This window comes from Balaenoptera acutorostrata, chromosome 20 (assembly GCF_949987535.1).
Source record: "Balaenoptera acutorostrata chromosome 20, mBalAcu1.1, whole genome shotgun sequence".
NCBI classification, from domain to species: Eukaryota; Metazoa; Chordata; class Mammalia; order Artiodactyla; family Balaenopteridae; genus Balaenoptera; species Balaenoptera acutorostrata.
Window position 1 is genome coordinate 14,241,586 of NC_080083.1, and position 27,243 is coordinate 14,268,828.

A 27,243-nucleotide genomic window follows, 5' to 3' on the forward strand; every position below is an offset into this window, starting at 1 on the left:
TCCTGACCCGCTTGGTCGCAGCTGAGAGCCCGTGTGAAGAGAGGGGACAAGAGCTGCGGTAGTGGGAGGTGAGGAGCATAAAACCTGCCCTAGCAACCAAGGCTGGCAGGTAAGTGTCCTCCACACTTTTCTAAGAGAGAATCTGCAGCTTGAAGGGGCCTAAGAGATCATCTAGTCCGGGGACAGTTTTCACCTCATGCATCATCCCCGTCTACTGATACTGATCCCTGGGAAAACTGCATGGAGGAGGCTTCCGAAGCCATGTCAGCCTCTGTGGGAGAGAGTACCATGATCAACTAGTAATGTCTGCCATGGGCACAGGAGTGCCAGGCATTGGCATCTCTGACCTAGTCCAGACTGCCACCCCCGGCAGGAATTCCTTCGGTATCAGTTCTGGCAGAAGATCACCCAGCCTTCCATTTCCTTCCAGTTTGAGGCAGTTATTGAAAAGCTTTCTTCTTAGGTATTAAATTCAGCCTGAAATGTCATGCAAGTATCCCAGTTCTAACCTTTGGAGGAACTCTGAATGAAGCTGGTCCTTTTCCTGGGAAGGTCCTTCCTGTGTCTAAAGGAAAGCAATGGAAAATGTGCCCCCAGGCCTTCTCTGCATATATACCTGAGCCTCCCTTCCATATGTTTTTTTTTTTTTTTTTTTTGGCTGCTCTACACAGCTTGTGGGATCAGTTCCCTGACCAGGGATTGAACCCGGGCCATGGCAGTGAAAGCCGGAATCCTAACCATAGGCCGGCCGGGAACTCCCCTTTCCATCTGTTCTTGAGTGCTGCCAACACTTTAGCTCCCAGCCCTCCCAGCTGAAGGCCCATTTTGCCTCCCGGATCTAGAACAACTCCACAGACCCACCCACTGGGGAGCCACTAGGGAGCGGTAGCCTGAAGAAGCAGCAAAGCCACTGCCCCGGGGGCTTGGGAAACAAACAGTGCAGCTTCCCACACTTACCCGATTCCCCCCAGGGTTTGTCGCCTTTCCGGTCCCTGACCCCAGTGGGTGGGAGTCTGTCCTCCAGGCTGGAGGAGCTGAGATCTGAGTCGCTGTCACTGTCGCTGGAAACCACTGGAAAAGAGACACCAGCACAGGAGGTCACCCCCACTGGCCACCACCGGCAGGCGTGTCAGACAGAGGGGACCAGGGCAGGCCTCTTCCTTCCAGGACAAAGTGGCATAGGACCTCCGCCGGCCCTGGTGTTTGGGGCACAGGGACAGTGGTCTGGGGATAGGAATGGCAGGGTACTCCTTTCTGTCAGTCAAAGAGGTGAGTCCCGGTGCGAGGAGGCTGGGACTCGGGGGGGCAGTGCCCAGTATGACCAGCACCGGCAGGGAGGGCTCAGTCCTCAGGCAGCCCTCTCCACCCATCACCCCCTCCCTGTGGCTGAATCAGAAGCCTCTTGCTGGCAGGAGCTGATTACCCCCTTCGGTGCAGGCCCAACTGCACCTGGCAATGTTTAAAGGTGCCCGGCCCTGCTCTGCAGGAATAATTCCAGTCCTCACTGACCCTGATGGAGGGCTCCAGGCCCCCGACACACACTAACTCAAGGAAGCTTCAGAACAACCCTGCAAGATAGGAAATAGCATTGTCCCCATTTCACAGGCAAGGAAACCGAGGCCTTTGCCCACAGTGGGATTCTTACTCTGGCGGGCTGGCTCCACAGCCTGTGTTTGTAACCACTCTGATTCCACCAGAAGAACTAAACTGGGAGCCAGCAGGCCTGGGCTCTCATCCCAGCTCATACAGCAACTCCCAGTGGGGTCTTGTGAATGCAGAAGGAGCAAGGCTGGTGGGGCTGGAACCCCAGGAGAGGGAAGGGGAGGGGGAGCTCCCACAGTGAGCACCTGCTGTGGCGGAAACCCTCTTTTCTGGACTAAATGCAACCATATTTGGCTGGTTAATCAACAGTGGGAGTCATAATACAGGATCTATTCACACATTAAACACTCTTTTAATTTTAAGCATAGAAATGTACATTCATTCGCCAATCTTTTGATGGAGGGCTTGGGTGCTTCTTTGAGATCGACCCACATGGTCTTTCGTGTTTAAACTGCATCCATATTGCATTGTGATTCTCAGGTTCAGTTTCTTTAAATTGGAGCAGATCTTGAAGACATGGGCAAGCAAGAATCCTCTATTTTTCCATTTCTTTCTCTCATTTTTTTTTTTTTTTTTTTACAGTTGTGCTGCCTACACCTAATTCAATAGCTTTTTTAAGCAAGTGACTTCTACCAAGTCTTTCCAAAGTCTTGGTTTTAATGAAACGACTCTGTGTCTTTTCTGACTTATTTCATCAATTTACATAACATGTAATTAAATGATGTAATTATAATAGCAAGTATAACCGCACAGAAAGGTTTGGGAATCACAGGTAACCAGCTCGCATAGGTGACTAACTCAGCGGGTGGGGTAAGAGTCAGTGTGTCTTCCCCAGGAATGCAATACGCTGGTTACGGAGGGAGTTGAGTGCTTTCTGCCAGGCACTGTGCTAGGCACCTGGGAAGCATTATCTTACTTGATCTGTAGAACAAACCTGAGCCATAGGGACATGTTTGGTGGGAGATGATACTGGAAACAAAATCAATCTATATCAAGGGCGGCGGCTAATAGATTTCATCTGATGCTCGAGGCCCCTCTGGAGCAGCGTGCAGAGGAGAATCCTGAAATTGCATTAAGGCCCAGCAGGGAGAGAGTCTGGTCAGTTAGGGAAGCCCACAGTGGTTACAGGAAGGGAAATGGCAGGACCTATGCCATGTAGCTTCCACCTGGATCTAGAGCCTTCTGGAAAGTCTTCATGCCTTCAGCTTGTGTCACCTTTCAGCTAAGGAAGTTACAAGTCATAGAACCAAGCAACCAGAGGGGCTGGAGCTGGCTGACCACTTCAGCCTGAGAGATCCTTGACCCTGTGCTTCCACAGCAGGGCAGCCGTGCTTCGAAAGCTTTAATGACTAACTGGTTCTTCTCCCTCCCTCATCCCCACATCTTGCCAGTTTCATCTAAGCAGTTCTTCAATCAGTGGCCTCCTCACCCTGGTCGCTGCCCTTGCTTCACTCAAGGTCTCATCGTCTCCAGCCTGGATTGCTGTGACACCTCCCAGCTGGGCCCCATCCACAGGCACCTCCTTCTGCACAGGCTCCGCTAACACACAGGTCCTGGCTCACCCTTCTTTACAGGCTCCCCGGGACCTACAGGATCAAGCCTGAACTCCTGCCCTCCACTACTTCTTCAGCATCATCCCGCACAACTGGCTCTCCTATCTGGGGCTCCTCTGGCCCCACGCAGCCTGGAGCTCCTGCCAAACTGCCGGTCAGCACCTCCCGCAGGGACTGGCTTCCCTCTACCCAGAATGCCCTGCCCACCCCTCTTCTTCTGGCTTAGTTCGGGTACCACCTCCTCCAGGAAGCCTTCCCTATGGCTCCCACCTGTCTGGCTGAACGCCTTGTGTGTTCTGCTACACCTGCAGCAACTACTTCCTGCTTTAAGTGTTCTGTGTGTGTTTCCCCCAGCAGACCGAGAGGCTCCTGGAGGGCAGGGGCCAAATTGCACCACAATTAAGGCTGGCGTGCTTCTCCTGCAGAGCCTGATCCGTGGGGGTGGGACGAGAACGATGCGAACAGGATTGTTTCCAGCTTTGCCTTCCTCTGTCTGCTCAAGGATTTTGCCTCTTCTGCTGTTTCTTTCCCTTCTTGCCCTCAAGGAAGAGTTCTGCTTTGGATTTCTGGGCTTTTGTGATGTAGAATCAAAAAGAGATGGGGATGGGAGGGGTTGTGGTCCACATGCCCCCTTTACAATATTTGAGAAACGCAAGTAAATGCCTGACTTATTTTGCAATTGCTTTTTAGGTCCCAGACTGGGTTTCTTTGATTATGAATCCACCGAGACCCAATTTTATGGGCATCAGTTTTATAAGCATTTACGTATTTTTGGCTCATTCACTGACTGACTAAATGCCAACTCTGTGGGTCCCCAGACAAAGGGAGTGGGAGGTGGCAGGAGGTAGCAAGCAGCTCCCCACATCTCCCTTGGGGCAGATGCAAAGGAACTGGGGAGGATTCTGCCCCCTCCCGCAGCAGGAGGAGGGGTGTCCAGCAGCCTGTTAAGCAGTGGGAAATCCCTGAGGGGAACACGGTTACTATTCTCCACATTGGTTTCCCCGTCTCTTTGGCAGAGATGCTTACGGGTAATTTATTCCTTTTTCCTGACTTGGAATGTTCCGTCTCCCCCATGTTTGATATGCAGGACTTTCAAAATTCTGGGGCAGGGTGGAGAATATGAGGCTGAGGCAGTGGGGGGTAGGGGACATGACATGGGGCTCCATGGTATGGAAATAATGCCTGGATTCTTTGGTGCTAATGAGCAGATGCCACAGGGCACAACATACCAAGAGCTTGAAAGGAGACGATGGGAAAGGACATCCCAGGACTCGGGTTATGGTGGCCACTCATTCACCGCATTTCTTCGCTCTGCTCCCTGTTCTGTCATCTGTGGTACATGGTCACAGTGTTGAGCTGGGAGTGGGCTTAAGCTGCAAGAAGACTGCTATGCTATGTTGCAAGAGCTTTTTTTGTTGGGAGGGGTATATGTTGTCCAAGCACCAACCCTGGAGGTGGGGTTCAGGGGCCATATTGCCTATTTCCCACTTGGTGCCTATGCTGTGCAAGGTTTAGAAAAAATAAACCTCCCCAAGTGACAGTCAGTTGTCTTGTTTTTTGTCTCCTTTTATAGACAAGGGCCACAGCCATGGAAGGGGGGGAACAGCCCCAGATGACAACTGAGCTCACAAAGACATCACAGAGCAGAGAAGCAGCCAGCCAACGACTCATCCCTTTTGGATACGTCTCCCTCGGCTCAAGCATCCTTGCTCACTGTGTCTGCGATTTCAAGCAGGGGGCCAAGCCTCAGCTTAGAGGTCTCTGTGGTGCAGATTCAATCCCATTTCTAGTCCACTCTAATAAACCCCACTCGAAAGGAATAAACCCAAGGAAGTCGGCAGTGTCGACACCTGGCCTCGGCACTTATGTCAGTGGGAAAGAAACGCACCGAGGAGACACTGCAGAGAACATCCCTGGACACAGCCCAATGCAAACGCTGTTTATCCAAATACTCCTCCGGCAGCAAGGGAAGAAGTTTTTCTTCTTCCTCCCCCCTCCAAATGTTGCTGTAAAACCCGAACCTTGGCTAATTTGCCATTCGATTGCCGCTGCCACCTTTTTCTTTGCACGGCAGCTGCAATCGTAAATCTTCCAGGTCTATTAACAAAGCTTTTAGGCTGATAAATCTTTTGGTTCTTGTTCTTCCATCCTCAACAAAACACTCTGTGTGTCTGAAGGCTGATATTTTTCCTCTAATTCCCCAAAGGCTGAGTCCAGGATGGCTCGGTCAGTGACGAGTGCTTGTATTCTGCCCACGCCTGATTTTCAGATTGGAAATGGGAAAACACCAGGGAGAAGACTGTCCCGATAGCTTCCCCAAGAAGGAGGTGTCACTAAATGGATTCACCCGGGCTCTGCCAGGAGGCAGGGAGGAGGGGGGCTTCCCCCTCTGCAGTGGCTTGAGCCCCCGGACCACTTGCTTGGGGACCTGGCGTCCCTGAGATTTTCCCATCATGCCGCAGCAGGGCTGCCCCACTCTGCCCAGCTCTCATCCTCAGAAGCGGACAGCCCCAGCACCAGCCATGCCCGCTTCTCTGGGGAGAGGCCAGCTTTTTTTTCCCCCCCACCGGCTCACTCTGAGATGGATTTGCAATTTGACTGTCACCATGGAAACTCAGAGTTTTGGTACATGAAGGTGGGGGGAAGTCTTCCCTTTTGGAAAGTCTTTCCTGACTGCCTCAGAGAACATGTGTGGCAGCTGCCGGCTTGTGGAGATACCTTGCCTGGGACGGTCCAGGGGACAGGCAGGATGCTGGCCACTTGACCTCACAGCACTGCACTGGGATTTGGGGGACCTGCTTCCTGCCTCTGCTCTGCCACCATCTCTCTTTGTGACCCTGGGGACACCTCTCAGGGCTTCATCACACACAAAAAGAGGCCAACCTAGACAGCCACTCCGGGTCTGAATCCTAGGATTTAACTTCAGGTCAGGTTTGTTCCATCAGTGGAGAGACCCCAGTGCCCCACTCTGGTTGAGAGGCAGGGAGATGTGACTTTTGGGCCACACAACATCTGCCTGCCTGGCACAAGGACAGCCAGCAGCCTGTAAGCTTGGGAGGCCCTTGTGAGCATCTGCTGCTCTGCTTGGAGGCTCCCAAAGCCCCAAGAAATTACGGGAATTAGAGAGGAAGAGAGATATTTTCAGCAAACATTCTGCCAAAGGCAAAGCAGATGGTGGAAAATTTTGCATACTAAAAGCAAAAAAAAAATTTTTTTTAATGTAAAGGAAAGAGAAGGCCCTGGGGAATGCAGAGACGTCCCCAGTTAGCCTTACCCAGCCCTCCAGGCTGGCACGGCTTCAGAGAAGAGTCACAGAGCTGTCCCCAACAGGTGAGGGCTGCCCCACCTGGGAGTAGGGCCAGGCTTTCAGCCTGAAATCCCACCAAGATGCCTCCCAAGTCTGGGGCTCTGTTTGGTGGCAGCAGGAGCGAGGTGCGGGGGTGGTGAAGAGGCTCTGAGTCACACAGTGTCCTGGCTCTGCCACTTCCCAGCTGTGGGACGTTGGGTCGGTTTCTTCACCTCTCTGTGCTCAGCAGGCCCACCTATGAAATGGGGCAATGACGGATCCTTTCCTGGGTTGTTGTGAGTATTAATAGAGATAACACAGGCAGTGTCTGGCACGTGGTAGGTGCCTGATAAATGGGAGCTATTTTATTTGATGGGGGGGCATCCTGAACTCATGGCCCACACCATCTGGCACAGAGCTGGCCTCTGCACTCACCATGTTTGGGGCCCAGGCCAACCTCACAGGGGTGGACTCACCTTTTCCAGGGGAGCTTAGATTTCCAAGTTGTGTTTCATAAGACACTGGAGGCACTAGGTGCCTTCAGAGGCTGTTTGGAGGCCGAGCTGGGATTTGAACCCAGGCCTATCTATTGTTGGAATCTCTGCTCTTTCCTCCTCACCCAAGATGCAGGGCACCCCATGGGTCTGGCCTCACCCCAAGGGCTCTGGTCCCCTGCAGGCAGGTCAGTTCATCCTCCGTCTCCTCAACATGCCTTTTCCCGCCAGAGGCAGGGGCTGCAATGTGTGTGAGAAAAACGTCTAGTTCACTCCCAACATCTAGGGTTGAATTCTAGCTCTGCTTTGGACACTCCTGGGCAAATACCTTCATCTCCCTGAACCTCAATCTTCTCATCTGTAAAATGGAGACAATAACAACTACCAATAAAATAAGATCAAGAGATCAAGTAGGACAAAAAGCATTGCAAGTCTAAAAAGCTATACGAGCCTATACATATTTTTGAAAATTAGATTCCAATTCATCCTCCAGGAACCCATCCAAACCGTGACTCTGTTGGAAAATTTCTCCAGCCCAAGGATGGAAGACAGGCCCTCATTCACTCTCCCCACAACTGCTGGGGCAGCTCTTCTGGCCCCTCTCAGACAACCCCTGGCATTGCATTTCTTTTCCTACAAACACCTGCCTCGACTTCCCCAACTGTACCAGGAACCCCTTCAGGGCAGGGTCACGTCTTAATTGGCGTCTGCCTCCTTCCCTCAGCCCCCATCACTGGGCCTTGGACCAAGCAGGCACTCAGCAAATACGTGTTGACTGCTTTCTGAAAGAGCCTCCCCAGGAGAGAACGCGGCACTGTGCAGAGACAGCAGGACTGATGGTGGTCAGCAAGGTGGTGGCGAGCCAGCTCAGGCTGGGCTTTCCACCAAGCAGGCGCCTCCTTGCAGCCTCTCCCAGAAGGACACTCAAGTGGGACGAGCGAGCCAGGCGATGGTGGCCTCAGCCTGAGCTAGGCACAGACTAATGGGGGGAGGGGCTGTCGGAGGCCGGTTGCCATGGACACGGGATGAGTGGGATCTGGGGAGAGGAATGCACTGTTCATGCAAAACCTTTTCTTCTTCCAAACCCCAGGCCCGAGGACGAGGACGGGCTCTTTCTTTGTTTTGGAAACTCCCTCCAGGGTCCCAGAGAGTCAGGGTCTGGACAATAAGAAAGGTAGTCCCAAGGCCAGGGGGCCTGTCCTCATAGGGATGGGCTGGGTGGAACCAGAGAGGCTCAGAGCCCGCCTCCCTCCCTCCCTCCTGGACTTGGAGTCAGGAGATCCGGGTGACCCACCCTGTCCAGCGGCCTGATCACCCTGGGCCTCATTTCCTCACCTCTGAGGTGGGGATAGTCACAGGACCACCACAGAAGGAGGGGTGAGGGAGTGGGACCTGGGAGCTCTCCTTCCTTGGTTCCCCTTCCAGGCTGCCACCTGGGACCTCAGCAGGGACAGCACAGACCAGGCCAGGAATTGAGAGTTGGGGAGTGGAGGGTTTCCTGTGCTTGCTTATTCATTTGCCATTGATTTTAGTTAACTCCCTCCCTGGGGCTTGCAGACAGACAGGAGGCACCAGATAATGAAGATGAATCCTCAGATCAATAGCAATGGGGTAGCCAGCATTGAAATCCTGTGGCCCTGCCCTGGCTGGAGGAGCTCCAGGTAGAATGGGAGATGGACGGATGGAAGATAAGAACAGCTCCTTCCAGAGAGAACATGATACCCTGTAGGGGAGGCGGAGAGTATTCAGGGAAAGAAGTCAGGAAGGACTTCCTGGAAGAGGTGGAATTTAAAGATGGGCATGATTTTGGCAGATAGAAATGCTGGGACTGGGGTGTGCCAGGCATCCCTGACAGAGAACAGGAAACGTAAAGGCCAGGTGGTGGGCTTCTCCAGGGCCAAGATAGGCTCAAAAGGAAGGCTCCAGACTCAGGCACCTAGGGGACGAGGGGCTGGCCTGGCTTGGATGTGCTCTGCACTATTTCTCTCTGGCAGGTTATTGCTTCTGATTTGTGGCAGAGATGAAGCAAAGTGGGCGCATACCTCCTGACGGTTCCTTTGCTGGGATGCAAAACGCATCTTCATCCGCTCCATGACGTCAGTGCTCTCTCTCTGTCCTTCTTTAGGTCTCTGTGTGTCTCTGGGTCTTTGTCTTTGACTTCATCTCTTTGTGCCTCTCTTGTTGATGGTGTAAAAAAAATCTCTCTCTCTGCCTTTGCTTCTCTTGTGTTTCTTTCCCTCCCTTGTGTGTCTTTGTGTCCCTGTGTGTTTTGAGTCTTCTTGGGTTTGTCTCTTGATCCTTATTTCTGTTTTGGTTGGTTTCTCTCACTCTCCAGTCTCTGCACATGTCTGTCCGTCTGTCTCTGGGTCTCCGTCTCTGTCTCTGTCTATCACGTCCCCTCAGAGTCTGGCCTCAGGGTGTATCCCTCAGGTTCCCTCACCGGGGCTGGAATCTCAGTCCCTGCTCAGGCCCATGGCATCTGATCTCAGAGCCTAGGTGGGGGGCTGGGCTGCCAGCTTTGCCCGGACTCCATGTGGACCCCAGGAGCCACTGAGGCAGGGGCGGCCCGGCCCCTCCTTCCTGTATGGAGATCACCGGACAGACAGCTTCTCCCAGCCTCTGCCGCCACTCCTGGAGCAGCGAGCGGAAATCATCCTGGCCCCATCCATGGGGCCGGCCTCCACCCCGTGATAGACAAGAGGCCCGGGGAGAGGACTGCTGAGCCAAGTGGAATCAGCACTGTTATCTCCCAGGGCTTTACTGGAGTCAGACAGGGCAGGCGGGCCCAGATTTATTCACTTCACCAGGTCCCCAAAGGCTGAGAAATCTAGAGTGGGCGGAATTAAGCTGTAGGTCCACACGGTGAGGCAGGTGAGCGGCTGGAGAAGGGTGTGCTGTACTGCACTTGGCCAGAGTTCTGCGGTCATCTGCTCAGCTGAAGCCGGGCTGCCTGGGGGTGGGGCCTGTTTCCCCAGTTCAGCTCAGATGGGGATTGCAGGGTTGGCGGGGGCAAGGAGTCCCAAGACCTCACCTTGCAGCTGAGGCTGTCATCGGGTTGGGACAAATTAGAAGCGATAGCCATGCCCCTGACCTCTGTGGTGTGGCTAATGAGGGCTTCCTGCTCTTGGAAAATCAACCCCCAGGCCAGCGAAGATGCCCAGGACAGGCAAGAGGGCTGCAGGGGGCAGGGGTGGGGCGCAGCAGTGGGGACAACGGCGGCTCCTGGAAGCTCAGGGCTTCTATTCTGGGGGTGGCCCCTCCATTCACACACGCCAGCATCGAGCTAGCGTTTGGCTTCACCAAGGGCTCCGAAGGTCAAGACAAATTAGTAACGCATGGGCTTCTCTTTCAAAACACAGCCACGCAAGACATGGCCAGGCCTCTGTTTCCCTGAGACTTGGGAAAAGGGCAAAGTTTCCCGAACACCATGGGGATTTCTTGTTCTGCCCACGCCGAGATTACGACGTAAATTATCTGCCTTAGTTTCCTCTTCTATAAAATGGGACGACAGTAGTACCCCCAGCACAGGTGTCGGGGGATTACACAAATGCACAGAGCCTGGCACAGGCTGCGGTCCACGGCGGCTGAAGCCTGAGACCTGCCTCTTTCACCTGCACAGACCAACAGGCAAGTGGCACCCAGGCCCTCAGCTGAGCCTGGAGGAACGGTGGCCGCACAGAAGACTGACTGTCAGTGTTTGCCCGAGCGGGGCTCACGGTGGGCTCGGGCAACTCAGCACCACCCACCCCCTCTCCTGCCCCCGGCGGGATGGATGGCGTCCCATCCCTAAACGGCTAGTGGGAGCCACAGACAGGACTGCCCAGCTAAGACGTGTTTTTGTTTATTTATTTTTTGGACCCAAACAGCCGACCTACACCGTGAAGACCGGGGTCAATGGCTTTCAGGGTGCCGGGCTGGGCACACAGCACCCTCCTCAGGTGGTTCAAAAGCAGCCGCTCGTCCCTCCTCTCTGAGCAGTCCTTTCTGGCTCACACCGGTCTGTGTGTATTTGGTAGTTTCTATTATATTTATACACTAAAAAAGCCCAGGTACTTCCAGCTGCCCAGGACTCTAGAACCCATGCAGGGTGTAAGACGAACTGAGACAGGGAAGGTGATAATGAAGCATTAGAGACAATCCTGGGGACAGGACTGTGAAAGGAAGATTCAGGATGTTCATAAGCACTTAGTGACCATCTACCACAAACACAGTGCATGGGGTGGGGGGGGGGAGGGGGGATGGGGGGATGGGATTCCACTGGTAGCACATACCAGGATTGTGTGTGTGTGTGTGCGCGTGTGCGTGTGAGTGTGTGTGTGAGACAGGGCCACCGCTGCAATGCGGCTGGTCTTTCCGGTAGACGCAGCCTCAATGTACAGTCTGGGAGCTGCTTTACCACCTGTCAGAAATTCCTCCATAAAGTCTCATCCCCTTGGATTTGGAACCGTGAGATATGAGAGCTGGAAGAGAACGGACTCTCTGTCCCAGTCGCCGTCATCCCCATCCTCCTCATGGGGAAACCAAGGCCCAGAGAGGAAGAAGGACTTTAAAAAACTAAAGCTTTCCTGCCCGGGGATCCCCTATTAAAACGCAGGAGCTCTGCAAGGCCTGACCTCTTAAGCCCTTATTGGCGAGGCCCTGGGGGCGACAGTGGTGGGTCACCTCCACAGAAGGCGCAGAACCACCGTGGGCAGGATTTGTGGGGTCAGGGCAGGAGGAAGGACCCCCAGATGTGCCACGGTCAGGCTCCTGCCTCCCACTGGTCAGGTGAAGGGTCAGTGAGTGAGGCGGGCTGGATACGAGAAGCCTTCACTTCCACAGAGACGTGCGCCCACTGTTTTTGCAACAGGTGTCCCTGCTGGTCTAACTTCTATTCTCTCTCTTTCACTGGGATGTGGAAACAAGAACTATTTCACTTTCTCCTTAATAACCCAGCAAGGGTGATGATCAAAGAGCGTGAGAGACAATAGGGAGGGGTGGGGACTGCAGCAAACCAGAGACTGCAAGGCCTGGGTGAAGGGGGAAGCTGCCACTTAGCCTGTCCAATTTTTCCAGGGAGGGGCGGTATTGCCAGACCTTCTGATTTTCAAAAAAGAAGCCAGGGGCTTCCCTGGTGGCGCAGTGGTTGAGAATCTGCCTGCCAATGCAGGGGACACGGGTTCGAGCCCTGGTCTGGGAAGATTCCACATGCCGCGGAGCAACTAGGCCCGTGAGCCACAATTACTGAGCCTGCGCGTCTGGAGCCTGTGCTCCGCAACAAGAGAGGCCGCGATGGTGAGAGGCCCGCGCACCGCGATGAAGAGTGGTCCCCGCTTGCCGCAACTAGAGAAAGCCCTCGCACAGAAACGAAGACTCAACACAGTCATAAATAAATAAATAAATAAATAAATAAATAAAAGACCGTGAATTTCTTTAAAAAAAAAAAAAAAAAAAAGAAGCCAGAACTCCATATTCTTTTTAATGAACATTCTCTACCTTTAAAAAAGTTGTCAAAATTTAAAGCAGTGAGTCGGATCGAGTCACTGTTCCATCAGTTGGCGACCTATAACAATGGCAAATATCCAACCCACCCAGGACAGATGGCATCCCACCTCCAAACGATGAAGCCCTCCTGCTCTACTCTGCCTCCTTCTCCAAGCCTTGGCCAGCCTGTCCCCACCCCCCGCCCATGCCTGCCCCCTACAACACACACTCCCAGCTGCTCTGAAGGCTGCAGGGAGTTCATGTACCACGTCCAGGCTGATGTGATAGAAACGGCAAGTCCTGAGTCTGCTGGGGAAACACTGGGGGTGAGTAGGGAGTTGGGGAGAGGGCAGCTGAGTGCCCCGAGGAGCTTCCAAAACGCTCATTTCTCAGGAACAGAGAAAGAAGGAAGGCGGCATAGCAACAACTGGCTGTGGGCAGTGAGCAATCCTGTCTGAAAATAAAACATTTTACAATCCACAACCGTGGCTCATTAAGAATGAATGGATCTACTGGTATAAATAGCATGCTGCGTTAAGAAGTCAGGAAACAGCATATGCGTTTGATGGAAAAACGGCTGCCGCGAAACTGCTTATTAGCTCAGTCGGCTGCAGCTCTGTGCTAACGAGACATAGGTCTCGGGTTCAAAGCCGTGTGGCTTTCTCAATCTTGGACCATAGACTGTGTCCCCATCCCCCCAGCCCTGGTCACAACATGGGGTCATAACTCTGGATACACAGTAATAAGCCCCACAGTAAGCTTCCCCCAGTTTCTGAGCCATAGTATCTCTACTATAATATCCAGCCTCTGCTTGAATGCTCCCAGTGACAGGGAGCTCACTGCCCTGTAGGATACAAAACACCCAATTCTGTGATTCAATGGCTATTGAGCAAGAGATACAAATTTCTCCCTGCTCTGTCCCAGCTCTGCTTTTGGGGAAAGCAGCCTCAACTGGGCGTAACGGGCCACACCATCTATAATGTCTGACGGGTTACAGGCTTGATGCATAAAGGGCATCCTGAGCAGGAGGGAGTTGGGCCAATCACGTCCTCCCCAAGTGTGGACATGGGTCCTGAGAGTGGGGGCAGAGGCTGAGACTGAAGGGCATGCAGACTTGCAGCTGAGTACCAGCTGCTGGACGGGCAGCGGCTGGGGAATGGAGCTGATCCGAGAGTTCCGTGAGAAGCAGAAGAAGATGCTGCCATATCCCCCCATCCCCACAGGCCTCGAAAGCCTACCTCTCCATCCCTGCTTCTGGGAGAACTTCCTCAGCAGCCTGGCAACCAAAAACCCTTGAACCAAGTCCGAAAGGGGAAAGCCAGTGTGTGTGGCGACTTGGGCAATAGCTTTACTCCGAGCTACACTCAGAGGGGAGAAGAGTGGGCTGGGATTCAGGAGCCTGGATCCCAGGCCCTCTTAGCTGCAGCTTATGTGACCTTGGGCAGACATCCCCCTCCTCATCCATCACTTAGAGTCAATTTCACGTCCTCAGCTGCCCCATAGGCTGTTCTGAGCATCAGATGAGATAATGGCTGTGAGTCAAGGAGCGCTGGCTGAGGCCGATGCAGTACCAATGACTCGGCTTCTCCAGGGGGACAGGAGACGGCGGCGTCGGGGCGGGAAGGCTGGCTGAGGGGTCATTCAGGAAGGGCGGCCCCAGGAAAACATTTGCAGCTGAGCCGAGCCAGACCACTCAACCCAAACAACCCCGAAGCTTGCTTTCACTGCGCTGCAAACAGAACCACAGCTCAGGATTTTAAAAAATTTTTGTTTAAAACCTAGTGAACCAATAAAGTGGTAACAAAACTCTGATTTTTCTTAAAACTACTCAGCTGGAAAAAATCCAAAACCTCGAAGTACTTTCCCAGAACAGACCTTGAAGTGACCAGTGTGTCATTCTGTTCAGTTCCATCCAGGAAGCCTGTGCTCTGCTCAGGGGGATGATGGAGGGTAGGAAGAGGGAAGGTTCCTGCGGAGGGTCCTGCGGAGGGTCCTGGGGAGGGATTGCGCCCGGGGCCTCAGGGGGGAGGGGAAAGGGAATTTGCCTCGTGGCTACTGGGAGCTCAGGGCACCTGCCTGTGCTCAGCTGGGGCTTTTGGGGTCTAGTGGGGTGGGCAGAATGGAAAGGCCTCCCCAGTCCAGCCAGGCCACAGGGCAGTGTCAAAAGCTTTAGATGACGATGGGCCCCCGGCCCCCACCCCCTGCCTGGCCCCAGGCTCCCTAAGAGAGGTGAATACAGCAAAGCCTCACAGATCCAGGAGTCGGTCTCCTAGGAACCTCGGCTCTCTGGCTCCCGTCTGAGAAAAGGACACACACCCTAAAATACCCCCGGAGTACTGTATGGACCCGAGACTTGGGGCTTCAGCGCTGCCCCCACCCCATCGCAGGTGCACAGCCACAGCTGGGAAAGGCGGGGCAGGCCAGCCACAGAGCAGACCCAGGGCACTGCTGTCTCCCAGTCACAGCACTGGGGGCTGAAGAAAATAAGCGCCATCACGTTAAGTGTCCTCGGCCTTGGAGGCAGAGAAGCCAAAATCCTATCTGAGCAAAACTGCCACACATAATGACTTCAGTCAGATCAATTCAGCTCTCCATCAATAGGGCATCAGGCTCCTCCAGCACAAGTACCAGCCTGCTTCTATAATAATGCAAGGCTGCAGAGGGAAAAGCTTAATTTTCCAGCCTCCTCTTTAATCTTTCTTCTTTTCCTTGTAGTAATGGCTGGAACTGGAGCAATCATCTTGTGACCATGAGGGAAAGAGCAAGAAATATCAAGACATCTGTCCTGACCTCACTGAGCTGCTGAACCAAAGCTGCAGTTGCTTCCTCTAAGCTTTCAAGTACATGAGAAGGGCTTTCCTGGTGGCACAGTGGTTAAGAATCCGCCTGCAAATGCAGGGGACATGGGTTCAAGCTCTGGTCCGAGAAGATCCCACGTGCTGCAGAGCAACTAAGCCCGTGTGCCACAACTACTGAGCCTGTGCTCTAGAGCCCATGAGCCACAACTACTGAAGCCCACGTGCCTAGAGCCCGTGCTCCACAACAAGAGAAGCCACTGCGACGAGAAGCCTGCGCACCGCAACGAAGAGTAGCCCCCGCTGGCTGCAACTAGAGAAAGCCCCCGCGCAGCAACAAAGACCCAACGCAGCCAAAAAAAAAAAAAAAAAAAAAAAAAGTATATGAGAAAAAAAATGTAATCTCTTATTACCCAAATATGCCAGATTAATATCCCTACACCCAGCAAATATCTTTCCACACACTGCCCGAGGGTGGGAATCCAGCTGAGAGGAAAGATGGCTGCAGAAGAGGTGGGTCCAACTCGAAAGAGATTAAGACCTAAGAGCCCACAGTACTGGTTCCACTATTTACACCTTATATTTCACAGGGGAACAAAGAGGCCTGGGAGTACACAAAAACTGACTATATTTATTGCTGCCATAAACTTGGAGCAACGACCTGCCAAGGGAAAGTAGCACGGAGCACGCACTCCAGTTGGATTGATTGGGTGGGAGGGTGGAGCCCTTTCCCCAGAGGCAGCCAGGTCAGACCCAGGGTCAGTCACAGGAGGAACTCAGGTCACACTGTTTCCCTACCCCATCCTGGAGAAAGAACGAATGTCCTGCTATGAGCAAGCTTGTAGGGGGCTCACCAAGGGGTCTGCACGCAAATCCTGGACCAAAATCAACACCCGGTGTCCACAGGAGGGAGAGCATAGCCAACTCAGGTAGTCAGCCTACCTGTCCTGTAGGCGCCAGAGTGTCTCTGAGTTTGACACAGAGGAAAGAAACACTTCTGATCTTTCTCTAATACATTCATTGTGTTATTTCTAACATTCAGATCTTTAATCTGTCTGCAATGTGTTTCTGGATACAGATGGAATGGGATGGAAATCTAATTATGCTAGCCCTGGTTGATAAATAAACCAGTTATTTCCCCATTGAACTGAAAAGCTACCTATGTTTAGCTTCCATACATCCTTAGGTCTATTATTTTTCTATTCTGTTCCACTTATCTATATAAATAGATATTCTATTTATTCTGGTGACAACACTACACTGTTTCTCTTGACTATAGTAACTTTAAAAAAAATTGAAGTACAGTTGATTTACAATGTTTCAGGTGTACAGCAAAGTGATTCAGTTATATATATATATATATATATATATATATATATATATATATATACACACACACACACACTCTTTTTCAGATTCTTTTCCATTATAGGTTATTACAAGATATCGAATATAGTTCCCTATGCTATACAGTAGGTCCTTGTTTATCTATTTTACATACAGTAGTGTGTATTTGTTAAACCCAAATCCCCAATTTATCCCTCCCCTCCTTTTCCCCTTTGGCAACTATAAGTTTGTTTTCTATGTCTGTGAGTCTATTTCTGTTTTGTAAATAAGTTCATTTGTATCATTTTTTAAGATTCCACATATAAGTGATATCATATGATACTTATCTTTGTCTGACTTACTTCACTTAGTATGATAACCTCTAAGTCCATCCATGTTGCTGCAAATGGCATTATTTCATTCTTTTTTATGGCTGAGTAATATTCCATTGTGTGTCCTTTGATATTCTATAATTTTCTCCATGTTTGACCTATAATTCTTTTTTAAAATTTGTTTGTGGACATTTTACAATTTTTGTTGCAATTATGAATGGATTTTTCCACTTCTACTTCTAATTAGTCAGTATAGAGTAAAACTGTTGATTTTTTGGTATAAAATATTGATTTACTTTGTGTCCTGTCACTTCCCAAATTCTCTTATTAATCCTAGTGGGTTGTTTTAGTAGACCCTCTTGGGTTTTCTTGGTATACAATTACATTACCTGCAAATAAGATAATTTTTTCTTTTCCAATAGTGACAGATTATTTTATTTTCTTGCCTTGTTACATTAGTTAAATACTACAGAATACTGTTGAATGATGGTGATGGAGGTATTCTTGACTTGTATTTTGATAGAACATGGCTTCAGTGCTTTATCAGTTAATATGACATTTGGTGTTACATTTCTGCTTTTTGGGTAATTTTACCATATTTAAGTATTTCCTTTTATTCTCATACTACTTATACTTTTTATTTAACAGATTTTTTTTTTAACCTTGTAGAGGAAGACATTTCAAAGCAAGATAGGAAACCTATGAGCCACAAAGCAAAAGAAAGACATACTTGACTTCACAAAAATGAAAAGAAATTGTTTTTAACTGGCGAAATACTATAAGTAAACACTAAAGTCAAACAAAATATAAAGTCAAGGAGAAAAAGGTTTGCGACCCATTTAATACCCCTAAGGAGCATCTACAAATCAGTAAGAGAAAATAAACAATATAATAAAAAATGAGCAATGAGTTTAAACACGCAAGTTTTAAAAGAGGAAGCTTAAATAATCAATAAATAGTAAGACATGAAGAGACGTTCAAATGTACAAATTAGAAAAATGAAATATCATTTTTCTTCTAGCCTACTGGCCAAAATGATAAACACCAAAAATATTCATGGCAGGCAAGGATGCAGGTATAGATGAGTATAAAAAACTATAACATTTTCAGAATATAGTTTGGTAATGTCTACTGAAATTTAAAACACACAATCCGTTTTTGGAAACCTGCCCTACGGAAATAGAAGCATCAGATACATATAAGGATGTTTCAGTACTGCCTGCAGTGGCAAAAAGCCAGAAATCATTTGAATGTCCATCAATAGGTGAATAATTAAATCACAATATATGATATGATGGGATTTCACTCAGCCATTAAAAAGAATAAAGTAAAATCTATATATCGATTGACCTGGAGGGATGCCCATGATATTCTTTTAAGTGAAAAAAGCAACATGCAGAGTTACGGGTAAGAGGCTATTTTTGTTGTTAAAATAAAAACAAAAGAAAACATAACCCTATATCAAGTATATGTTGGTAGGAATAGGGAGAAAGGGGTTTGGAGATGATGTCAGGAGAGATTTTAATTCTTCATAGACTTTTGAATTGTTTAACTTGTTAAAAATTTATCAGGTATGCTCATGTAATTAAAAATTAACCAGGACAATTTAAAGGAGGAAGAAAAGGGACCTGCTTCAAAAACATCAATACATTTCACTTGATTGCTCTGTGGCCTGCAAAGTTCTTGGCTTCTATCTATTGATTCCCCTTCCTCTTCCAAGTGAAGTGAGCTGGGATCGGGGTTGCGGGGAGAAGCTGGGAGGCACAGGTGTACCTGCCCAAGAGGGAGGGAGGGAGAGAAGAAGGTGGTGGGGAGAGGGAGAGAGTGAAAGAAAGAGGAGAGAGTGTTGCAGGGGGCGGTGAGGGGGGTGGTCAGAGAGAGGGAGCTGGTGTCAGGATCAGCTTCCACATCAGGGAGCAGGGACTGTGGGGCTAGCCCTGGAGACAGGAACACGGGAGGAGAGCTGCCTCAGGAGAGCAAGGTGGTTTTCACAGCCTCCTGGGCTGTCCACCAGACCCCTGACCCACGGGAGCCTGAGGTCCTAATGAAAATCCCTCCATAGGCCTTTCAAACATCCCGGAGCAGGTGGGTGGTTCATTCCTTCATTCTTCTACTCAATCACCTAATAAGCATCTACCTTGTGCCTCTCGCATGCTACGTGCTGAGGAATCGGCCTGTTCAGGACAGACACGGCCCTGCCTGCAGACAGCTTCCAGAGTGGTTGGGGGAGCCCACACCCCAGTGCTGGTCACTCTGTTTCTGTCTGGCCAAGCTCAGCTGGGGCTGAATGGGGTGCTACGAGGGCCAGGCTTAGCAGACAGGCTCTGATCTGGACCACAGACCGCAGCTCTGACCCCAGCCTGCTGCCTGGCACCCCGCACCACTGATGATGGGGCTGCAGATGGCGAGGGGAAGCCACTTTCCAGCGGCCTCGTGCTCTGGGGGCCTGGGGGGCTTCCGACCCAGTCTGCAGAGGGAGACCGAGTTCACACTGGGGTCGGGGGGACCTCCACGTTGCCTGGCCCGGCCTCACTGCAAAGTCAGTTAATAACGGTGCCAACTCCAAGTGTGTGGGCCGCTGGCCTCCTTGCCCACATAATTAAAAGGGCATCTGTGTGTCTGCGTGGCTGAGGAGGAGACGAGAGAAGGTCCTGCCCTTCCCTAGGGATGTGTGTGCGTGTGTGCGTGTGTGTGTGTGCATGCACGTGTGCTCACGTGTGCTGCACTGGTGCTGGAGCAGACAGGGCACTGAGGCCCCTCGGGGTGAGGCCTCAAGGTCTCTCCTCCTCAATCTACGGGAAACAACGTTCTAGACCCGCCAGTGTCCCCCAGCTTCAGCCTCCACAGCCGCATCTCTTCCCTCGGTCTGAGGGACACAGATGCACCCCGACCGGGCGGGGGCAGGAGAAAGCCCCAGCGCTGAGGGTGGAAAAGGGACTCCGCTCCGGCCGCCCGCTGCCCCCTGACTGCCCAGGTTGCACCTGCACTCGCCGTGGTCCCCACCGAGGCTGCTCTGTGGCAGTGATGGCAGGGAAGGTGAACTCATGGGAACTAGAAGGGCAAACAGAGCCCAGGAGAATTAGGCAGGAAGGCTGGCTGCAAAAACCCGGGTGATGCCGAGAAAAAATATCTGGAGAACAGACGCCAAGCTGTTAATGCCAGTTATGTCTGGAAGGGCTGACCTACAGGGGATTTTTACCTCTAAATTATATCATTTGACAACTTTCAAAACTGTATTAATAAACATGCCTTACTTCTGTAACAAGAAAAGCAAAGTCCAAATGACATGAAGATAAATGCCAGGTCATAATCCAAACATGGAGATGTTCAAGAGCCCCTCAGAAGCAGCTGCCATGTCTACTCTCTTGGGTCCATCGTCCCCAGTAACAGGATAAGCCCTCATCCCTCCGGCTGCCATGTCTCATGTAGGACCCTCAGACCCTGAGTCTTGGGCTGAAACTCCGACACTTCAGGGCAGAAGGAGCCAAAGCCCCAAGGGCAGGACCCCACCTTTTGGTTCCAGCTCTGCCACACCGAACTGAGAAAATCCCTCCTCTTCTCTGGGCCTCAGGCTACTCATCTATAAGATGGGGCTACAAAATACCTGTTCTGTCCACCTCCAGAGTCTGTTGTGAGACCAGGAACTTTGAAAATAAAATCACAAGCACTAAAACATCATACAAGCAGTGGAGAGCCGTCCACAACCCCAAGCACTGTTATCATGACCCATGGGGTGCGTTCCCCTTCTGATGGTGGCCACTTAGGACACACCCACATCAGTGCAGTCGCCACAAACACCAAGGGGCCCTGGGCACACCGTCACTTTGCTTGTTAAGACCAGGGAAGCCAGGAGTCCCCCTTCCTGAGACATAGACAAGCATTGAGAAGAGGTGGTACAGACCTGCCTTAGAAAGATGCATTTTCATACTTTGCAAAAAACCTCAACTGACATCACATTTCTGCACAGATCCATAGTGCTGTCCATGGCATTCCCGCCCCCAAATTAGTGCTTGCTGGTGAAACGGCCCCCAGGGGACCCTCCTGATGCAAGCAAGCACCCTGCTGAGGACCAGCCGCCCACGTGGTGCAGGCGGGGAGCCAAGGGCACAGAGAGGAACAAAGACCAGTGTGCGCCACATGGAGGGGTGGTGGGCCCTGGCCTGGTGCATGTGGCACTGCTTGGTTGGCTGATGGCTCAGATGTTGGTTGCCATCCCGGAGAGGGGGCAGTGGGGACTTACCTCTCTCTCGGGCCCACGTGTAGACGCGGCCGCTCTCAGTACTTCTGGGCTCTTGCTCTGCTGGCTCCATGGGCAATGGTCGGAAGTGGGGGTGATCGGCCTGGCCGGGGGTCTTCAGGGGCAGGATGTACTTGGGGATCCCTTTGTAGAACCAGGCCCCCGACCTCTTCCAGACCTGGAGGGGGAGACATCTGCTCAGAGCACAGGATGCAGAGCAGTCCTCCCTGTACCCTGCTCCCAGCCGGCCCCGCCTCCCAGAAGGCGCTCAAGAAGCCACTGCATTCCTCCGGGCTGCCCCTTCCCCTCGAGACTCTGGGCAGAGCGACAAGAGGTCAGAGGAAGAGCTGGGCTGGCCACGGCCTGGCATTGACCACGGTCTTGGAGAGCTGCTCGGGATGTGATCATCTCTGTGGGGGGCACAGACGGGCCCGGAGCTTACAGAGAGCCACAGATTAGAATTCAGAGCAGCGAGTGCAATAGGTTCCTGAACCCTTAACGCCTGCTTCAGAAAACGCCAAGTGCTCTGTAATCTCTTTCCTGATGAAGGAAATATGTTCAGGGTATTTATAAGAAGAGTGGGAGCGTGTGAAGGAAGGAGGTGACCTTTTCTGAGAAGAGGAAGCCTTGGCGGCTCAGAGCAGATGTGTGGGTTTGAATCCTGGATCTGTCATCCCGCAGCCGGGAGATCTGGACGCATCAACCTTCGTGACCCTCAGTTTTATCATCGGTAGGTGGAAGGCAGGAACAGTGCCGGCTCCCAGGGCGGCCATGAGGGTCAGGCTTGCAAGTGAATGTAAATTCCCATAGCCTGCTGCCAGGCACAGAGCAGCCACTCGACAGACATGGTGCCCACTATCGTCACTGTCACCCTCCTCCTGTCATCTGACAAACGTGCACAGCTTTACAACCAGGGGACCAAGTCCCCTACTCAAAAGGGACAATTTAGGGCTTCCCTGGTGGTGCAGTGGTTGAGAGTCTGCCTGCCAATGCAGGGGACACGGGTTCGAGCCCTGGTCTGGGAAGATCCCACATGCCGTGGAGCAACTGGGCCCGTGTGCCACAACTACTTAGCCTGCGCGTCTGGAGCCTGTGCTCTACAACAAGAAAGGCCGCGATGGTGAGAGGCCCGCGCACCGTGATGAAGAGTGGCCCCCGCTCGCCGCAACTGGAGAAAGCCCTCGCACAGAAACGAAGACTCAACACAGTCATAAATAAATAAATAAAAGAACGTGAATTTCTTAAAAAAAAAAAAAAGGGACAATTTAAAATCAAAAGGCCAATCATCAAAAAATCTACAAACAATAAATGCTGGAGAGGGTGTGGAAAAGGGAACCCTCTTGCGCTGTTGGTGGGAATGTAAATTGATACAGCCACTATGGAGAACAGTATGGAGGTTCCTTAAAAAACTAAAAATAGAACTACCATATGACCCAGCAATCCCACTACTGGTCATATACCCTGAGAAAACCATAATTCAAAAAGAGTCATGTACCACAACATTCATTGCAGCTCTATTTACAATAGCCAGGACATGGAAGCAACCTAAGTGTCCATAGACAGACGAATGGATAAAGAAGATGTGGGGCTTCCCTTGTGGCGCAGTGGTTGAGAGTCTGCCTGCTAATGCAGGGGACATGGGTTCGAGCCCTGGTCTGGGAAGGTCCCACATGCCGCGGAGCGGCTGGGCCCGTGAGCCACAACTGCTGAGCCTGCGCGTCTGGAGCCTGTGCCCCGCAACGGGAGGGGCCGCGATGGTGAGAGGCCCGCGCACCGCGATGAAGAGTGGCCCCCGCTTGCCACAACTAGAGAAGGCCCTCGCACGAAACGAAGACCCAACACAGCTAAAAATAAATAAATAAATAAATAAATAAATAAATAAATAAATAAAGTAGCTATTAATTAAAAAAAAAAGATGTGGCACATATATACAATGGAATATTACTCAGCCATAAAAAGAAACGAAACTGAGTCATTTGTAGTGAGGCAGATGGACCTAGAGTCTGTCATACAGAGTGAAGTAAGTCAGAAAGAGAAAAACAAATACCGTATGCTAACACATATATATGGAATCTAAAAAAAAAAAAAAGGGTCTGAAGAACCTAGGGGCAGGACAGGAATAAAGACGCAGACGTAGAGAATGGACTTGAGGACACAGGCAGGGGGAAGGGTAAGCTGGGACGAAGTGAGAGAGTGGCATGGACTTATATACACTACCAAATGTAAAATAGCTAGCTAGTGGGACGCAGCCACATAGCGCAGGGAGATCAGCTCGGTGCTTTGTGACCACCTAGAGGGGTGGGATAGGGAGGGTGGGAGGGAGACGCAAGAGGGAGGAGATATGGGGATATATGTATATGTATAGCTGATTCACTTTGTTATAAAGCAGAAACTAACACACCATTGTAAAGCAATTATACTCCAATAAAGATGTTAAAAAGCCCAAATCAAATCAAATCAAAAGGCCAGAGTCTGCCCTGATTCTCTAGAGGACAGTGTTTCCCACTCCCCAACTCCTCTACAGCAACTGGATCTGTGGGATGTTAGAAGGGACCAAGCCAAAAAAAAAAAAAAAAAAAAAAGAAATAAAAGAAAAAAGAAGAGTTCTCCATCATGTCCATCAAGAAGCACCAAGTTAAACCAAGCTCTGTTACTGCAGGACTTCTCAGAGCCTTTAATATACCAATGTGCACAGGGCTCTCCAACAGAGCAAAAGGACAGACAGTGCTTCCCACTTGGAACCTACCCAGCAAGTTTTCCTAGAGGAACTCAACCCTAGTAATGGGCCTGCAGAACCTTAACTGTAGCACTTACTGTTCCCTCGTGGAGTGAGGTGTATCTATTTCTCCAAGTAGACGGCAGTCACCTCCTTATGCTCCAGGGTGCCAGGCACAGGACCACTGAGTCCAAACACTGTCCTGGGCACGAGTCACTCAGCCCTCCCTCTCAGCTTCCCTGTGCAGAAGGGTCTGCTTTTGTGTGTGGCTCTTGAATAACAGAGATGAATGTTTCTTGGAGCTGCCTTGGAAAACCCTTTCTGATCCTCTCGCAGCCCTCCTACGATACGTAGTTATTTCTTTGAATCAGTAATACATGCACATGATCTAAAATTCACAAAGTGCGAAATTAAAAAGTCTCCTTTCCCATTCCCAGAGGCATCTGGTGATAGCGGTTCCTTGAGGAAGCTCTATTATTATTCCCACTTTCCAGATGGGAAAACTGAGGCTCGGACAAGTTAAGCCACTTGCCCAAGGCCAGCCTACCGTTCTATTGGCCTCTACTCCACACTGAAGGTTCCCAGAGTCTCATCCCAACAGTCCACAGATGTGAAGTAGGGGATTGCTAAATTGTGGCTGAGCAGGGGGTAAATCCTCAGCGGGTCACACATCACCATCATGGACGCTAAGTGTCTAGATGCCTAGAGGGCAGGGAAGTGCCACATAGGGAGAGGAAATAAACACAAACAGCCGCCACCAAGGCTACCCTGTCCTTGTAGAGCTGCTGAGTGGCTCCTGAGACCAGGTGTCCAAGCCCAGGGCCATGGGGGGCTGGTGAGGGGCTCACTCGGCCTCCCTCTGCTAAGCGAAGGCCTGGGCATCCATCGGTGCTGGCTTTGGCTGCCCTCCCCTGGGCATGCCAGCCTCCTGCCCCCAACATGTCTGGGACTCGGGGGGACCAAGTGAAGCAAGCCCTCGAAAGCCATCTGTGAATGGTGGGGTCTGGGTGGGCTTAGGACCCTCATTGCACTGCCTCTCTGACCCCCACCATGGATGTTGCTTTGCCTTTTTTCCCCTGAGAAATACACACATAGCATGCAAAATTAGGACAATAACAAAAAAGCAAAATGAGGGAGGTCACACAGATAGAGCCCTGCTTAACACTGTGTTGTGAATTTTCTTACACCCTTTCCTGGGCATATATACAATTCAGTTTTCCTCCCTCCCTCCTTTCCTTCCTTCCTTTTCGGAAGAATAGGGTCATGTAGATGTTATTATATGATACTTAACTATATATCACAGCAGTTGTACTGTGTTAATACGTAATGGTCTCCACATGAAACTATGGTTCTATAGTTTGGATTTATTAAACTTAATTAAATCAACCCCCCACTGATGGGAGTTTAAATTGTTTCCAATTTTTCACTCCTCTGAACAGTGCTGCAAACGTCATTGTGGCATACCCGTCATCAGCCGGCTGTCGGTTACTGCCTTAGGAAATATCCCCAGGAGCGAAACTGCCGGGTCAAGGGATATGTATACATAGACGATGACGTATAGTGTACACAGATGATGACGTATAGCGTCAGACGGCCCTCAGGAAGAAAAGTCAAATCCCCAGCGGGGCACTAAGTGGCTTCAGGGCAGGGACCCCACATTACACTCTCAAGTGTGTTAAAATACACACACCATAAAATTTACCATCATAACCATTTTTAAGTGTACAGTTCAGTATGTTAAGTACATTCACATTGTTGGGTAGCCCATTTCCAGAACTCTTTTAATCTTGTAAAACTGAAACTTTACCCATTAAACAAGTCCCCATGCCCGTCTCCCCCAAACCCTGGTGACCACTGTTCTACTTTCTGTCTACGAATTAAGTGGAATCGTACAGTACTTGCCTTTTTGACGTACATACAGTATTTGTTATTTCACTGAGCATAATGTCCTTAAGGTTCATCAACATGTGTCAGAACTTTCTTCCTTTTTTGAGGCTGAATAATATTCCGTTTTATGTATACACCACATTTTCTTTATCCACTCATCCACTGATGGACACTGGGTTGCTTCCACCTTTTCACTGGTCCTTTATTTTTGTCCGTCTCTCCCACCAGAGTCTACCAGCCGGGAGGGAGGCCCAGGGCGTCTCTGCTCACCACTGGATCTTTAAGCTCCTAGCACACGCCTGACACACAGTAGGTGCTCCGTAAACACCGGCTGAATGACTGAATTGGCAGCCGTGGGTTGTTTGCTGGAGCGTGACCCAATCCATATAATCTGTCGCCTTCCTGGGGAAGTGGCCGGAGGGTTTCACCCAAGTTCTTGTAATTAATCAAGTGGATTTACCACTTCAGATTCAAAGAGGGATAAAGAGGGAGTGCCTAGCAGGGCGTGCCAAGGTGCACATCCCTGACCTTGAACTTCAGGGCACAAGGCAGCCACGTGCTCCCAGTCTTTCCTCGAGCACCAGTGAGACCCACAGCCCCGGCTGCCCCTGCCCCCCCTGGCATATCACAGCCAGCGGGCCCCATGCCATCAGCTTCATTTCCTGTTGCAATGATCCACCTCCACCCCTACCACCCACTTAAAAAACACTGATCAGTCAAGTGCTTTTGGAAAACGGGATAAAGAGCACAAGATCCAAAGTATTAGGTTGAATTGCATGAAACTACTGATAGTCAACCTTTTTTGTGTGTGTGTGTGTTCAACCATTTTTAATCTATAAAAACCCCTGTCAGTTTCACACAATTCACCCCGATATTTATGCGCAGCAGGGGCCATGGCCCCACGGGTCTGCCAGGCGTGCAGCGCCTCCCTGGGGTCCAGAAGGCAGGTGAGTTCATTGTAACGGGGCCTTGGTCTGTCTGTTTCTCTCGTGCTGGCGCTGCAGTCGGGGTGGAAGGCCAGATACCGCTGTGATGGGCAGAGACCAGACCAGACTGGCTGGTGATCCCGGACCAGCTGGAGGAGCAGCATTTTCTGAGTCCCCAAGGCAGAGGGACGAGAGCACACAGGTGCATCACTTGGTATGGGGGGCACTCCGTGTAGAGGTGCATTCAAGACACTGTCGGGTGTTTTGGAAAATGCCTTCCACATGGGAGAGTCAAACTGGTGAGGCGAGGGGTGAGGGACTCCCAGTTCTGAGCAGCCATCTCCCCTCCCCCAACACCAGTCCCCGCAAGTCCTCAGACCTTCTCCCGCCTTGCAGCCCGCCGCCACCCCGTAAAATGCAATAGCTTTTAATCACATGATTTCTGCTATATGCATCCAAGCCTATCACCCACAGCCTGACATCAACACTTGACCCTGTCCCCAAGAACAGCGGTGGGAAAAACCCTCCGTGGAAATTAACCCCCAACCATCCTGTCTAGGGCCGCAGATGGGGAAAACCTTTGCTTTTTGGAGAAGCCGTGTGATTCTGCAAAGCCGCGCTCTGCT

The 27,243-nt window shown here is 51.0% G+C and overlaps 1 protein-coding gene across 4 annotated transcripts in view; it reads right to left on the minus strand.

Moving 5' to 3' along the window:
* Positions 1-27,243, minus strand: part of RPH3AL (rabphilin 3A like (without C2 domains)) — a 121,482-nt gene that overhangs the window by 6,542 nt on the left and 87,697 nt on the right. For all 4 annotated transcript variants that reach the window (XM_057535871.1, XM_057535870.1, XM_057535872.1 and 1 more), the window contains 2 exons: positions 21,092-21,266; positions 958-1,071 (listed from right to left, as the gene is read on the minus strand). In XM_057535871.1, the coding sequence (XP_057391854.1) occupies positions 958-1,071; positions 21,092-21,266 (289 nt within the window). The remainder of the gene's footprint in view (positions 1-957; positions 1,072-21,091; positions 21,267-27,243) is intronic.